Below are 13198 nucleotides of genomic sequence, written 5' to 3'. Positions count from 1 at the left end.
GACGGTGAACCGGCGACCAAGTATATGTTCGTGTGGGACTGGGTGGTGCACATGTGAGGTGAGCACGAGAGAGTGATGATATGTGTAATTAGATCGCTATGCTGAAGACTCTTTATGAGTCTGGGTATCTCGAAGAAGCATGAATAGCAAGCAAAATGACGGTTGTGGCCATTGGCGGTTGATGTGGGCATGAACGAAGGCGGGAAATTGAGCCCGATGCGCCTCTCAGACCACGCGGGCCGGTGGTATCATACAGACGAACCAGTCTATGCGCTTCGAACCTCCCTGTCGCCCAAGACAGCTGCCCTCATCTGCAGGACAGCAACGAGCTCCAGCACAAACTCTTGCAGCACAACCACGTTTGTCAAGACGTGATTCAGACTTGCGATTCGCGGTTGCAGATCGTCCGGGGAGTCGGGCGAGGTTGGAGAAGGCTCGGCAGCGAATGTGATGACTTGCATAAGCATGTCAGTCGTAGAGGGTGTCTCAGGCGGCGGCGGTCTGAAGATCGTTAAAGGCGTGGGCGATGTGTCACGCGAATGAGCCGCACTATTCGCCGAAAGCGAAGTGGACGAAGGCTGCCTCTCGCCAGATCGGGCATCAGCGGTTGATGACAAAGTGTCTGCATCACCAGCTCCGCTGATGGAGGTTGCTGCCGTTCGTGTTTCTGAGCTGTCGTCGAACGCTGATGGGCTGAAGTTTTGCATGAGCGAAGAAGGATCATTGGCGGCTGCTTCAAGGCTTGTTGCTTGCAGCATGACCTTCCGGCCGGCGATGAGCTGATCGAGATTCGGAACGGTGCTGCGCACGGCATCGAGAGAGGCCACCAAGGTCTTGAGCTCCTTGAACAACACGGGCTCGTTGGACTGGCGCCAGTCTGGTTCTCGTGTGGCTTGTTGTGCTGTAGACCAGGCGTCTCTGTCTTCGTTGTCGACATGGGTCTGCCACGGCTCGTCGATGTTTGGACCATGTTCCTCGAATGTATAAGCCGATGGCGCCAGACAGACCCAGTCTTCCAGTCGAAGCTCAACGCACTGAGCGATGCAAATGATCGCTTGAGTCAGTGCGAGGTTGACATCAATGTGATTGGTGAAGAAGGACCGTAGTTGCGCCGTGATGATACGCAACAAAGGATCGGTGTCTTCCAGAACGTAGGCACCAATATTGTCCTCGTGTTGAAGATCATCTGTGGGCAATGGCGTTGAAAGCTGCGATTCAATGATGAGACGCAGATCCTGGCAAAGGCTTGCGTAAGTGGTGTTGAACTCGTACTGCGGGTGGAGAGAGACTGCGAGAGCGGCATACTGCTCTGCTTCTCGGGTCAGCGCACCCACGGTCCGACTGGGCACAACGAGGCGATCTTTGCGCACTTTCAGCAGCGTACCAAACGCATACTTCTTGTGTCGAATGACGATCGCCGACATGACTTTCAAGGCGGCAAAGACCGTCTGGCTGTTACGCGAGCGGACATCGTTCATGATGAGATCGACCAAGTTGAACAGGTCGGGGTCCACAGAGCCGTCGGTATCCTTTGGTGCAGCCAAAAGCAACAAGCTCTGACGACGCTTGACAGTGGTGGGAGAAGCGCTGGCAGTCAGACTAGCAGTGCTGTTTGCAATCGTCGGATCTTGAATTGCCAAGAGGTAGGTCATCATCATGTGAATCAAGTCTGGATAGTCCAGAGCCTCAAGCATGGCTGTCATGTAGGTCAGTACGGCCACCGAGCTTCCGGCATCGGTGTCACTGGACTGCAGCAGGGAGGGGTACAGCAGTTGCTGGAGGAAGAGAATCTGGAAGTGATCGAGCAAGGTCTGCTTCACATCGGCGCTTCTGCAGTGGTCAAGGACGTCCTGCCAGAATGCCAAGTATGACAGGAACGTGGCCATGTGAGCTTTGTGCCTTTCGGAGAACGCGGATTCGGCCGTTGGGCGGGTGTGACTGGTGGTGTAGTCACTCATGGCGAGTACGGCCGGGAGCGATGCATCTGGGTGGAGTATGCTCAGCTCTCGACTCAACTGGCTGTATAACGCACCCAGTCCAGACGCCATGAGCGTAGGCAAATCGCTTGACACCACCCATTCCTCCAGCTCGGGAGAACGGCCAGTGCTTTCAAAGATGTACAGGAGGCCTGTCCTGGCAAAGTCTCCAATACGACCTTCGAGATGCACCCGTTCGATCAACAGATAGCAGAGTGGAAAGTCATCCTTTTGTGTCACGCCCACGAAGCTTTTCTTCTCCGTCAGAAACACATCGTCCATCTCGGGTTTAGCGGTCGAGTGGAACCAGACCGGGAGGATCTCAGGTTGCAGCCGAATCTTCGCCGCAATGGTAAACATTAGCTCCAGGACCGAAGTTTCCGTATCGCCGCTGATGCGAAGCTCTGCACTATCCACCGTCTTCCGAACCAATGCCATCAAGCTCTTTGCGAAGTGTCCACTTGAAAGAAAATCCTCCTCTTCGCTGTCCACCAATGCCGCAAAGACCGAAATGCTGGCTCGGATGAGAGGCTCATACTGGCTGACGCCTGCCGCTCGCGCAATGACGGTGTAGATTCGACTCGATCCTGCGAATTGGAGGCATGTGTGCGGCGCCGGAGCTCTTGATTCTTCCCGAAGCAATGCTGCCACCTTTTCCAGACACGCGCGCAATGAGTCCAGAAGAGGTTCCTCGGCGGTGGGGTTTCGCGGGCGGTCACATAGCTCGAGGAAGGTGTTGTAGACTCGCTTGAAGCGGATCAATCGTGCATGGGCATCGTTGCTGGCAGGCCGTGCAGTGGCCTTCTTCGGGGCGTAGGATGGGAGCAGGCGAGCCCAGAAGTCCATGTTGTCCCGTTCATAGTATTGTGTGTAGTGTTGAAGCCATTCGTCGACGATGTCGAAAGACAGGCGTCCTCGATGGCAATCTCGCTGAAGCTGCAACTCGTTTCAAAAGTTGAGATGTTGTTGGAGTCTCCGGTCGAAGGTGATACAAAATTAGCCGGTCCGGTTACTTCACTATCCGGATGTTTGGCCTCTTTCTCCGGTGTCGACCTCACTCGACCATGACACTCTCACACCGTTTTCTCCTGAATTTCCCTCAATCTACTTCTGACTCTAGACTCAAAAGCTTCTATCACGACATATGCGGGTCGTGACTCGCACGGCGTCGAGATGCCAATGGCCAATGCCGACTCACTTCATGCTATTCAGCGTGCAGCACGTTGCCTTCATGTGCAGACCCCTCACGTTGACACGAGAAAGCCAATCGCTTGCAGGAACAACGAACCACCATCTCATGATAGCGCTTTCCTGCATTGGCCAGCAAGGCGACCTTGTAGCGCCGCCAGTCGTGCACGTCTTGGAACTCATTCGAGAGGACGCTTCGATGACATCCTGCCGGGTAGCCACTGATCTGCTCGCAGCCATCACAGCCTTCACAGAAGCTGCGAGCTCTCGATCCCAGCTCGCTACAAAAGGAAGGCAAGAGCTCGTATCGCAGCATGATCACTAGGCCGCATTAAGAGATCAATGCTCTAAGATGGGCTTCCTCGGAGCAACGAAGGCACAGTGCAAGGCAGCCAATATGTCGGACCTGACATCGCAGCTTGCAAGTTCAAAACAGGCAGGCGCTCAATGACCTACATGTTCTCCCTCAAACGAGCAGTTCCTTCATCGAATCATCACGACGCAATGCCTGCCTGTTGTTCGCGTTTCGCTGACCAGAGGCAACGTAGCCCAGGAGTCAATCGCACGGCGTACGTGGCGAGCCAGGAATATCCAACGCCTCGACTCAGGGCCATTTGCTTCTGTTGAAGCCGACATGAAGATGCCAGATTACGGATCTTCACCTGCCATACCACCTGTTGCCGAGGGAAATTATGGCTCACAAAACCAGGCTCACGCACGAGCTAATCCTTCGCTCTTGCAGCAGGGTGCTTACTCTCGCGACGTCAAAGGGAGACCCCGATCTTGCACACGGCTGTGTCATGCCATTGGAGTATCACAGCAAGACATTCCGGGCACGCTGCATCTTCCGGTGGGATGGAATCCATTCCAACTGCCAGGCTGAGGAAGTCTCGTACGACTCCACTTGTCCCTTTGACCGTGCAGAATCGCCTGGTCAGATCAAATTGGTGTGAGCGAATGATGACCAGGACAAAGCTCTTGATCTCTTCGGTGCGACTGGTCCCACTCCCAAGCATGTCTTCCTCAATGTTGCGAGTACACCCGTACACACTCAATTTAGGCCACCACTACACTGAAGGCAAATGCTTGACACACCGGAGACCGTGATGAACAAGCGCGGCACCCGGACCGACGAGAACTTCGGGAGGAGGACACCCAAGCCTTTGCTGGAGTTCGCATTCGACTGGGCGCCTCTATGCGTACTGTTGGCCTGTCGAACGTCTGCCTTTGTCTCACCCACGCATGACTTCATGGCAAGTTCGAGGTGGGATGACATGTCCGACGATAGCCGCATTACGCGACATTTGGAGCATGTGCTTGCTAGCCTTGAAATATCGTCGTTGCAGGCGATGTCTCTGTATGGCTACAGTATCGTAGACCATTGCTATGGCCTCAAGTTCATCGCGGTGTGTGCGTTGTCTCAACGCCTTGTATGCAATGGAGAACCAAGTTGGCCGTGTGACCAGGACATGCTAGGTCGCGGTTCGTTGCACTAGCTTTACGAGGGTATTTCGACGGCCTCATCACCTTACATATTGTTCAAGCTGTATTCGTATGTGCCAGTATGCTCGGCGTATGTGTCAGATCATTTGCTGATGAGAGGCCGCGCCGCACTTGGCAACATCAAAACATCCAGTGCTCGTCTTCACCGGTGGTTCACCGATAAGTCTACTTGCCAAAGTCACGTTCATTGATGTGCCATACCACTGCGTGCATCAATGCACGGCCTCAATGGTAGATGGAAGTAGATTGTAAGGAAGTGGTATGGGAAGGATCGTGAAAGACCAAGATAGTCATGGTGAGGGGCATCGCAAAGAGGCCGCCGCGAGGCTGCGAACCACCACAGGAAGGCAGCAATCGTGCATATTCAGCGGCAGCACGGGTGACACCGTGCTAGGCAATGTTCTGCGCGCCTTTTCATCATAACGCGGCAAAATTGTTATTAATGCGTACCTGCGTGAGAGTAATGATGCCCACAGGCTGAAGCCACCCTCTCCGCTCGGACCTTGGTAGGCGGCCTCTTCAACCTCTGCTATTTCACTCACCCTCATCAGCACATTGGAAGAGCTTTAGAAACACTCTTTGGCGACATCTACTCTCGATCGCATCACTCTGAAAGCGCTGGCCGAGCACAGAGCGGTGGTTGTAGAGAGCCAACGAAACGAGGTGCCTGTGCCACCTGGAGCCGCAACCCGTACAACTCCGAGAAACCTGGCAGGGTCGCCTCACTCGGGACGACGACATCAACATCACCCGACATTGCACGATAGACGGAATCAGCGCGTCTCGCCCGGACGGTCGAACTGTTGTCTTCGCGACAGCCTTGAATGACACCTTCAACAGTGAGATTGCGAGTCGGAGTGGGCGTGGCTACGTTAGTTGACTAACAAATGCGGTCACAGTCAACGATCAAGGCATCGACAGTCGCATGAGTTTGCCACAGTTGATCCTCAGCAGTTCGGACTTTACCACATAATACGCCTTGAAATGAACCCATCTGGATCACTTTGCTGTTCACCACAGTATCGAAATGTTCAAGATGCGTTCACCGCTACTCCGCCTACAATCGGCGGAAAACTCGCCGAGCAGCGATGGGACGGAGGTTCGTCAGAGTCATTGCCTGCGGACATCATGAAGGAAGCGGTTCTCCGAAGGCATCAGAGTCATCCTGATCAGCCGCCGGTAAAATCAGATTGGTAAGTCCAGCTGACGAAGATCGTCTGCCTAATTTCGGATCTGATTCATGACGGCGGTCTCCCAAGTGGCACGGCCATGAGATATCTGTGCTGACCTCCAGTAGCACTCACGGCCAATTTGCTCAAAACTTTTGTCGCTCACCGGGTGCCTCTGCTGCTGCATCCGAGGATTTTATGAGTGACCGATCCGAACATCTGACGCCGCCGGAATCTCCACGAAAAGCCTCTTCGCCCACTGCCGGAGCTACAGCAGAACGTGTCGGACGTCTCTCGCTTGAGAATGATGTCTATCGCAGGGAACATCAATCCTGCCCTCGTGGAAGAAGCATGCTCAGTGGCTCGCCTACCACAGCATCGAAGCGAGCCGCCAGTAGAGAGCTTTCACCACGACCAGAATGCCAGTCTGAACGCTCTCGAGGAGCCACTCAGCCAGGACCAAGTCCTCGGAATGGAAATGTGACTGCCAAAGCTCAGCGAAGGGCGTCGGGCCATCGTCAATGCTTGGCTGGTGCGAGGCTCAGCAAAGGTCCTGACCGTGAAAAGGTTGCGGCTCATGGAAGTCCTGCACTCAGCAAACTTAGATTCAAACAACGCGTTGATTCTGGCTATGGATCAATACCATCGCCGCGAAATACTGCGCAATATCCTAACTCGGGTTGGCAGAACCACGCAGCCACCCTAGTACCGGCCACCGTCCCGGAGACAATGGTACCTGCATCGATCCAGAAAGCAAAGGGTCTTACTTCGCGAGCAGTCAATAGTGACTATCCGGGACTATTATTGCAACCAGATGCTTCGCCTATATCTTTGGAGCAACTTGCAGCGGAGATCAAAGGCATATATGCCGGTCTCGTAATGGTAGAAGCGAAGTGTATGAGTATCGATAAAGCTCAAGCCGATGACCTAAAGTCTCACCTAGATCCGGAGCAGTGGCAGGCATTGATTGCCCTTCACCGGACTCTGCTTTATGAGCACCATGATTTCTTAATGGTCAGCCACACTCTGGACTGTATGCTTCCTCGTTTTGCTGATTCAGCGCAGGCAACTCAGCATCCGTCCGCGACGGAGGCGCTTCGTGGACTGGCAACCAAGTATAGCATGCCAGCTAGAATGTGGCGGCACGGCATTCATGCCTTTCTGGAAGTGCTGAGACATCGTCGCCCGGCATCGCAGGATTATATGCTCTCATTCATCTACCTGGCGTATCAGATGATGGCCTTGCTGCTCGAAACGGTGCCTAGCTTTACGGACACCTGGATCGAATGCCTTGGAGACCTTGCAAGGTATCGTATGGCGATTGAAGAGGAAAAAGAAGCTCACGCTACATGGGGCGGTGTGGCGGCGCGCTGGTATACGCTGGCATCTGACCGACATCCAGCGATTGGACGACTTTACCACCACCTCGGGATTCTTGAGCGTCCCAGTCTCCGCAAACTCTGCTATTATGCAAAGTCTTTGACTTGCGTACTCCCCTTTCCCAATGCGATGGACTCGCTCAAGACTTTTTGCGTGCCCATCGTGCAGGATGATCGCTCCATCCAGAGCAGTATTTACTCCACCGAGGCCCGTATCGTCACCTACTACGCTCTCAACTTCTCTCACGGCGCCTCCGACAAGACTGATAACATTGGGAAGCACGCACTGGAACTGCTCTCCAAGCAACCGCTGAAGATCCGCGAGATCGGCGCTCATCTCGGCATCACCAGTATCTCCGCTCTATTCGACTTCGGCGAGCCGTCCAACGCCCTCCTCAACCTTTACTCGACCGCCGTGGAACAAGCAAAGCAACCTTCCGGCACCACTCCTCTCGACAACGAGTGCAACTTGTCCTCTCTCTGCTCTCGCAACACATCACCTGCTCTTAGTTCTTGTAATCGTTTCCTGTTTTCCACTTTTGACCTGGTCGTTCGGCGCTTACACCTGCTCGTTCAAGTGCGGGATTGTTTACCATACGTTCACATGATGCTGGTTTGGCTGCATAGTTTGCATGAATTGCACACTCGGCTGGATATCTCTACTCAATCATTGCAACTGGATATTGGACTGCTCAATTGGCAAGGTCTGGCTCGTTTACTCAACTGCGTCGCTCAGGAGTACCCGATAGCGCCTCGTGTGTCGGAGTGCGCACGCGAGAAAAAGTTTGTCATTCCCGAAATCAAGGGCGTTCCGGCTCGACCGCTTCCGGAAGACGATCTGGTTCGCGGTCTGGTCTGGGGACAGTTTTACTTTCCTCCTGGTTGGTTTGACGACCAGACCGAAGATGACGGTCGCTCTATCGAGGACAAGTACACATACGAAGCTCGTGCTGAGAGAGTGCTCTGGTTGGGCATGTACTTGGCTTTGCACACCGATTACCTACACTACGATGTCGAAACACATCTGTTCGCAGCCGGGTCATCGGCGTGCAAGCAGTCCTGTGCGCCAGTCGCTCCAACGATGGAAGGTTCGCAAGGATCTCCAAAGACGTATGCGGACACTCGATCTCACCCAGATGAACCAGTGCATGGCTCCGAGCTCGGAGTCTCCAGCAGCGAGACCAGCGAGGATGGCTATGCGATCATCAAGGGACCACGGGCTGCCACTTCTGGGAGGTCTCGTCACTCGCCGAAGCCACTGCGTTCACCGCGGGTGAGCAGCGGGGTGGCCAAGTCGAAGCCCTGCTCGCGGACGACATCGGCGGCTCGGAAGGGCCAGTATCTCAGTCCTGCTGCCAACAACTTCCGCGTTGTTGGCACGGACGAGGGCATGGACTGGACTTTGGGAGAGGTGGAATAACATACGTGCGGTATCCTCGCTTGGCTTCGCCGGGTGTGGGTGTCTGCTTTCGGTTCTGTATTGCGTTCCATGGTCATTGGATGCAGGGACCGATTTGTCGTTTGGTGTGGCGCTGCAACGTCGATGGAGTTCGCGTTCATGCCGAATAGTCTGACGGAGCGAAGGGAAAAGTGCCAAGGTAATGCTAGATAGCTACCTAGGTATGTAGATGAAGCACTTGACGAGTCGGTGCGAGTCCGCAGCGTGACTACTTCCTTGGGTCAGAACAGAGTTGCGGCGCACGAGAGGCCTATACATTATTGTCAATGTGATGTCTTTCATGTGATATGCCTCCGCCTTTCCGGACAAGGCCCCGATTACATAAGCGTGATTTTGCGAAAGTTCAGGTTCCATCCAAAGACCGGTCGACAATGAGCAGAGCATCTCGCTCTCGACACAACAGTTCACCTTCACCTCTTGCGCCCCAATACCCGATCGTTGGCCGGAGATATCGAAGCCTTGATCATCACCACAAGTAGCGCGGCACACTCGTATACCCTCCATCATGGCTCGCAACGCAGAGAAAGCGCAGTCCATGCTCTTCCGATTTCGTGAGCAACAAGCAAACGATCTCGGAATCCTCGACATATCTCGCACGAAGCGACCAAAGGCCATATCCCAGCAAGACCATGTTCCGACCTGTGAGAGATGGCGTGGACAAGTACTGAAAGAGATCAGTCGCAAAGTCTCCAAAATCCAAGATCCGGCCCTCAGCGACTATCAAGTGCGCGACATCAACGATGAGCTCAACAAATTGTTCAGAGAAAAGTGGCATTGGGAGGTACGGATCCGGGAGTTGGGTGGACCAAACTACATGCGAGGGGGGTCAAAGATGCTGGATGATGAAGGGAGGGTGATTGAGGGCGGTGGGAAAGGCTACAGATATTTTGGACGGGCGAGGGAATTGCCAGGTGTGAAAGAGCTGTTCGAGGCAGCGACGCAGAAGCCGGAGAAAGAGAAGAGCGAGACGAGACATGACCTGCGATTGAAGGTTGATGCGGGCTACTACGGATACAATCTGGACGAGGAGGACGGCACTCTGCTCAAGTACGAGGCTCAGAAGGAAAAAGAGGCGTTCGAACTTCTCATGATGGAAGAGGATGATGTCAAGGATGGAGAGTGGGAAGCCTTGCCGGGTGATGCAGGAGATGGTGTTCCATGGAGGCTACCCACAGCAGAGGAGGTCGAGGCCGAATTGCTGGAAAGGCGAAAGCGCAAGTTGTTGGACAAGCTTTGAGATACTGTTGAGCTTCCTGTTCCTGGAGTGTATCAACTGAAAACGCTGCCCTCACTGGGATGTGGCCAAGAGACGCCGAAATTGCGCAGTTTACGGCATCTTTGAGCATCTGGGCTTCTGCTATCGCTCCATCACTCGAGGGCCGCTCTATTGCAGCGCGATCTGTGCCGACATTGAGGAGTTCAATGCGCTTTGGTCTCTTTGATCGCGCGTTTGGGCCTGGTCCGACAAGGACCCGCACAGCACTCGCGTCGAGACGTTGTCGGTCAGCAACCACAAACCACCGACCGTCGATCAATAAAAGAAGTGCGCAGTGAAAAGTCGCGGAATGTGCTTCATATGGCCTGCCGGAGGTTGCCCGCACAGGATTGAAATTTGATGATGCGCAGCGGAGATTCCATCGATCACTCACGAAATGACCTTGCCACCGCAATTGATATCTGCCTTGTGGAGTGAGCGACGGGCTTTGCAGGGCAGTACCTTATGAAAGTGCAAGCATATCGGAATTTTCTGTACCTACACTCTGCGCTCAATCAACCACTTGACACTTTTTGCTCACATGAATCTATCGAAAACGCAAGTGCCTGAATGGATCCTTCTTGCACACTGGCAGGATTCACTACGATGTCAATGGCAAGAGCGTGCTGGGTTCGCTCTCGCCCGGATCATCGACTCTTCCGAACGCTCGGAAGGCCCAGCTCGCACACCGCGCGGCAGTGATGCTTCCAGGAACAACTCGATCTTGGGCATGACAATGGAGGTAGCCGCCCGCATGATGGAAACACTGCCCGACTTGGTGCTGATCCGGCCTGCCAAACTTGCGCTGCAGTAGTAGCAATTTCCTCGTTTCCATACTTCGTCAACAACCTCTTCATTACCATTGCGGCATTTTGATTCAACCACGAAATTCTTGCGGACGATACTGATACCACGTCTTCCCTCACACCACCGATGACATGCTCTCACGATCCAACAGTATCGCGGGCGACCGTCTCCGCCGCGCCAAATCGACCTCCTCCGCTCACACTTCAGCATCCGGCCACCAACGTCTATCTACATCAATCGACCCATTCGTTTCGCACCGTGATGCCGAAGCCGCAGCTGTGGAAGCCTTTTCTCGCGCTCGTCGAATCGATGAGATGGCCGCCCAGAGCAGCAGACCCAAGCCGAACCGTCGTCGAAGCCAAAAGATGGGCGGAAAGTCGGAAGGGTGCCACTTTGAAGACGCCAGGAAGAAAGCTCTCGCGCAGACTGGCGAAAGTGCACATACGTTGACAACGGCGCACGCAAAGCACAGTCCCGTTGGTAAATCCTCCACGAATAGCGACGAAGAGACTGTCGTCACGAGGAAGAGATCTGTCATCCCACCTGAGCCGAGCATAGTCAAGATCACAGCGTCTCAGCCGAGCCTCGCGCCACCTTTGAGGAAGCGTACATCTGGATACACCGACGGAAGCCCGGCCCCTAGATACTCGCTGCTGGAGAGACGGAGCTCCACTCTTCAAATCCGGCCATCTGAAGAGTCAGGACGTTCAGAAGGAGACAATTACACGAGCAGTCTCGCGCACATGACGGCCTTTGGACAATGGCATGACGACGATAAACTGCCGTTATCATATCAAACCAGGAGCTCGACCAAAGGGAACTCCACAGATCAGGATACCCAGTCGATCCATGCCGATGCTCTGCAACCAAGACGTGTCCGCGAAAGAAAGTCTTTCTTGGGCTCATTCCAAAAGCGAAGGGCAACCGATAATGGCTACAACTTTGATACTGGGTTGCCACCATGCAACCAGGCCTCATCCAACACAGCCGCTCCGATGCCACGTCAACCCGCTTACAATGTGGTCCCATCTGCCAAGTCGCAGCAAAAGTCTCGCAATTTCTCCGACACGATCAAAGGTCGCCTGAAGAAAGTGTTCCGCAGAGTCTCCAAGCCTCTACCACCGCCACCTGGACTTCCGCCCCAGCAAGTGGAGGCCAAAGACTTCCACTTTGCAGTCGGCGATTACGATCTGAGCGAAGCCTCTTTTGTCGACTACACTGACCCTTTCATGACCGTGGCTGCCGAGGATCCCCCAACTCAGAACAAGTACACCACAGCCAGCACGGCTTCCAAGTCTCGAGTCACAAGCTGGACGAACTCGACCATCAACCAGTCCAGCGTGCGTACCGCCAACGGTCCGTTCACCATTGGGCAAGGGCCTCCGAGAGCACTGCACAAGAGCGACAGCAATGCCACCCTTCGCAAAACCAGCTCGTTGTTCTTTGGCCGTCCGATCCGTAATAAGTTACGTCGGTCCAGCAAGGCTGATTTGAAGTCGTCCTCCGAGGAGAGCCAGAGTCTCTATAGTGCTCTGCAAAGACGCATGCGCACTTCCAGGTCGACTGAAGCTGCGAACGAAGTCCCTGTTGCTGGTGAATCGAGCTCAACGCAGCCATCGAGTGGTAGCGGTGCCCTTGCACGGCTGCCCTCGCAATCTCAGCGAGTGTCTTCAACTCATCATCTTCTCAACCCTTGGCGAGGTCTCACCGCCACGGACAATGATCACGCCACGATCCGCCCAGTTTCGACACCGGATCTCCCACCCGTACCGGAAGCCACGCACGATAATTCGTCTGCAACGTCCTCGCCGGATCGCACGGTTCTACATCATGTCCAGACATCCTCTCCGCATGCCTCCAGCAATCCTTTGCGTCGGAGCTGCGCCATCAAAGCGCCGGGTCCGTCCAAAGATCAACTCGCCCGAAGGAAAGATGCCGCCGTGAAGCGTTGGTCGAGCACTCTTGCACCTTTCGCCTCAGGTGACGCCTCAGTCGTGGAGGACAACCCGTACACCCTACCCTCCACGGCTACAAACGTCGGTATGAGCGTTCGTGAGAATCACACGAGCTTGCCGCACTCGTGTCGTGCAGATGTCATCTCACCCAGCGTCTACTCCAGGGCAACGGATGGAGCTTCGCCAAGACCAGAGACGCCAATGGACATGGATGCGATGCTGGACCCGGAAGCGGGCGCGACCAAGATCACTGTGACTGGGAGGGAGGTGAGGCGGTATGAGATCTCTCCGGAGAAGAGAAGAGGTGCGGGAGGTGGGAGTCAAGAGTGGAGAGATTGGATCGCGAGTGAATTGAGTGAGTTTGCGCATGGGTTGCGGGAGGATGAGTATGATGGCGTGGGAATTGCGGATGGAAGCCGACCTACTTCTGCCGCCAGTGGACGATACATGAAGGACCGCTATCCAGCTTTCTACAACGTTCCCGCGGACAGGCCGAGAAGTCGTGCT

At 54.5% G+C, this 13198-nt stretch overlaps 5 protein-coding genes across 5 annotated transcripts; 2 read left to right on the top strand and 3 right to left on the bottom strand.

Moving 5' to 3' along the window:
• Positions 1-74: 74 nt before the first annotated feature.
• On the bottom strand, positions 75-2857 carry MYCGRDRAFT_108906 (uncharacterized protein; the record flags this gene model as incomplete). The annotated part of the gene is made up of 1 exon (XM_003854087.1): positions 75-2857. One exon carries the CDS (start codon positions 2820-2822, stop codon positions 267-269), a length of 2556 nt encoding a protein of 851 aa, XP_003854135.1.
• Positions 2858-3114: 257 nt separating this feature from the next.
• On the bottom strand, positions 3115-3678 carry MYCGRDRAFT_103974 (uncharacterized protein; the record flags this gene model as incomplete). Its single annotated transcript, XM_003854086.1, has 1 exon — positions 3115-3678. One exon carries the CDS (start codon positions 3478-3480, stop codon positions 3181-3183), a length of 300 nt encoding a protein of 99 aa, XP_003854134.1.
• Positions 3679-5258: 1580 nt separating this feature from the next.
• On the bottom strand, positions 5259-5691 carry MYCGRDRAFT_80233 (uncharacterized protein; the record flags this gene model as incomplete). Its single annotated transcript, XM_003854085.1, has 2 exons — positions 5259-5506; positions 5567-5691. Coding segments are annotated over 2 exons (212 nt in total), but the record flags the coding sequence as incomplete, so codon positions are not given.
• An 803-nt stretch (positions 5692-6494) lies between these two features.
• MYCGRDRAFT_70560 (uncharacterized protein) lies at positions 6495-7273 on the top strand (the record flags this gene model as incomplete). Its single annotated transcript, XM_003854110.1, has 2 exons — positions 6495-6850; positions 6902-7273. Coding segments are annotated over 2 exons (657 nt in total), but the record flags the coding sequence as incomplete, so codon positions are not given.
• A 1906-nt stretch (positions 7274-9179) lies between these two features.
• Positions 9180-10313, top strand: MYCGRDRAFT_57452 (uncharacterized protein; the record flags this gene model as incomplete). The annotated part of the gene is made up of 1 exon (XM_003854111.1): positions 9180-10313. One exon carries the CDS (start codon positions 9180-9182, stop codon positions 9909-9911), a length of 732 nt encoding a protein of 243 aa, XP_003854159.1.
• Positions 10314-13198: the final 2885 nt, after the last annotated feature.

Source organism: Zymoseptoria tritici, chromosome 3, assembly GCF_000219625.1.
Source record: "Zymoseptoria tritici IPO323 chromosome 3, whole genome shotgun sequence".
NCBI classification, from domain to species: domain Eukaryota; kingdom Fungi; phylum Ascomycota; class Dothideomycetes; order Mycosphaerellales; family Mycosphaerellaceae; genus Zymoseptoria; species Zymoseptoria tritici.
The sequence above is the reverse complement of the archived record's forward strand: the minus strand, read 5'-3'. Positions and strand labels throughout refer to the sequence as shown.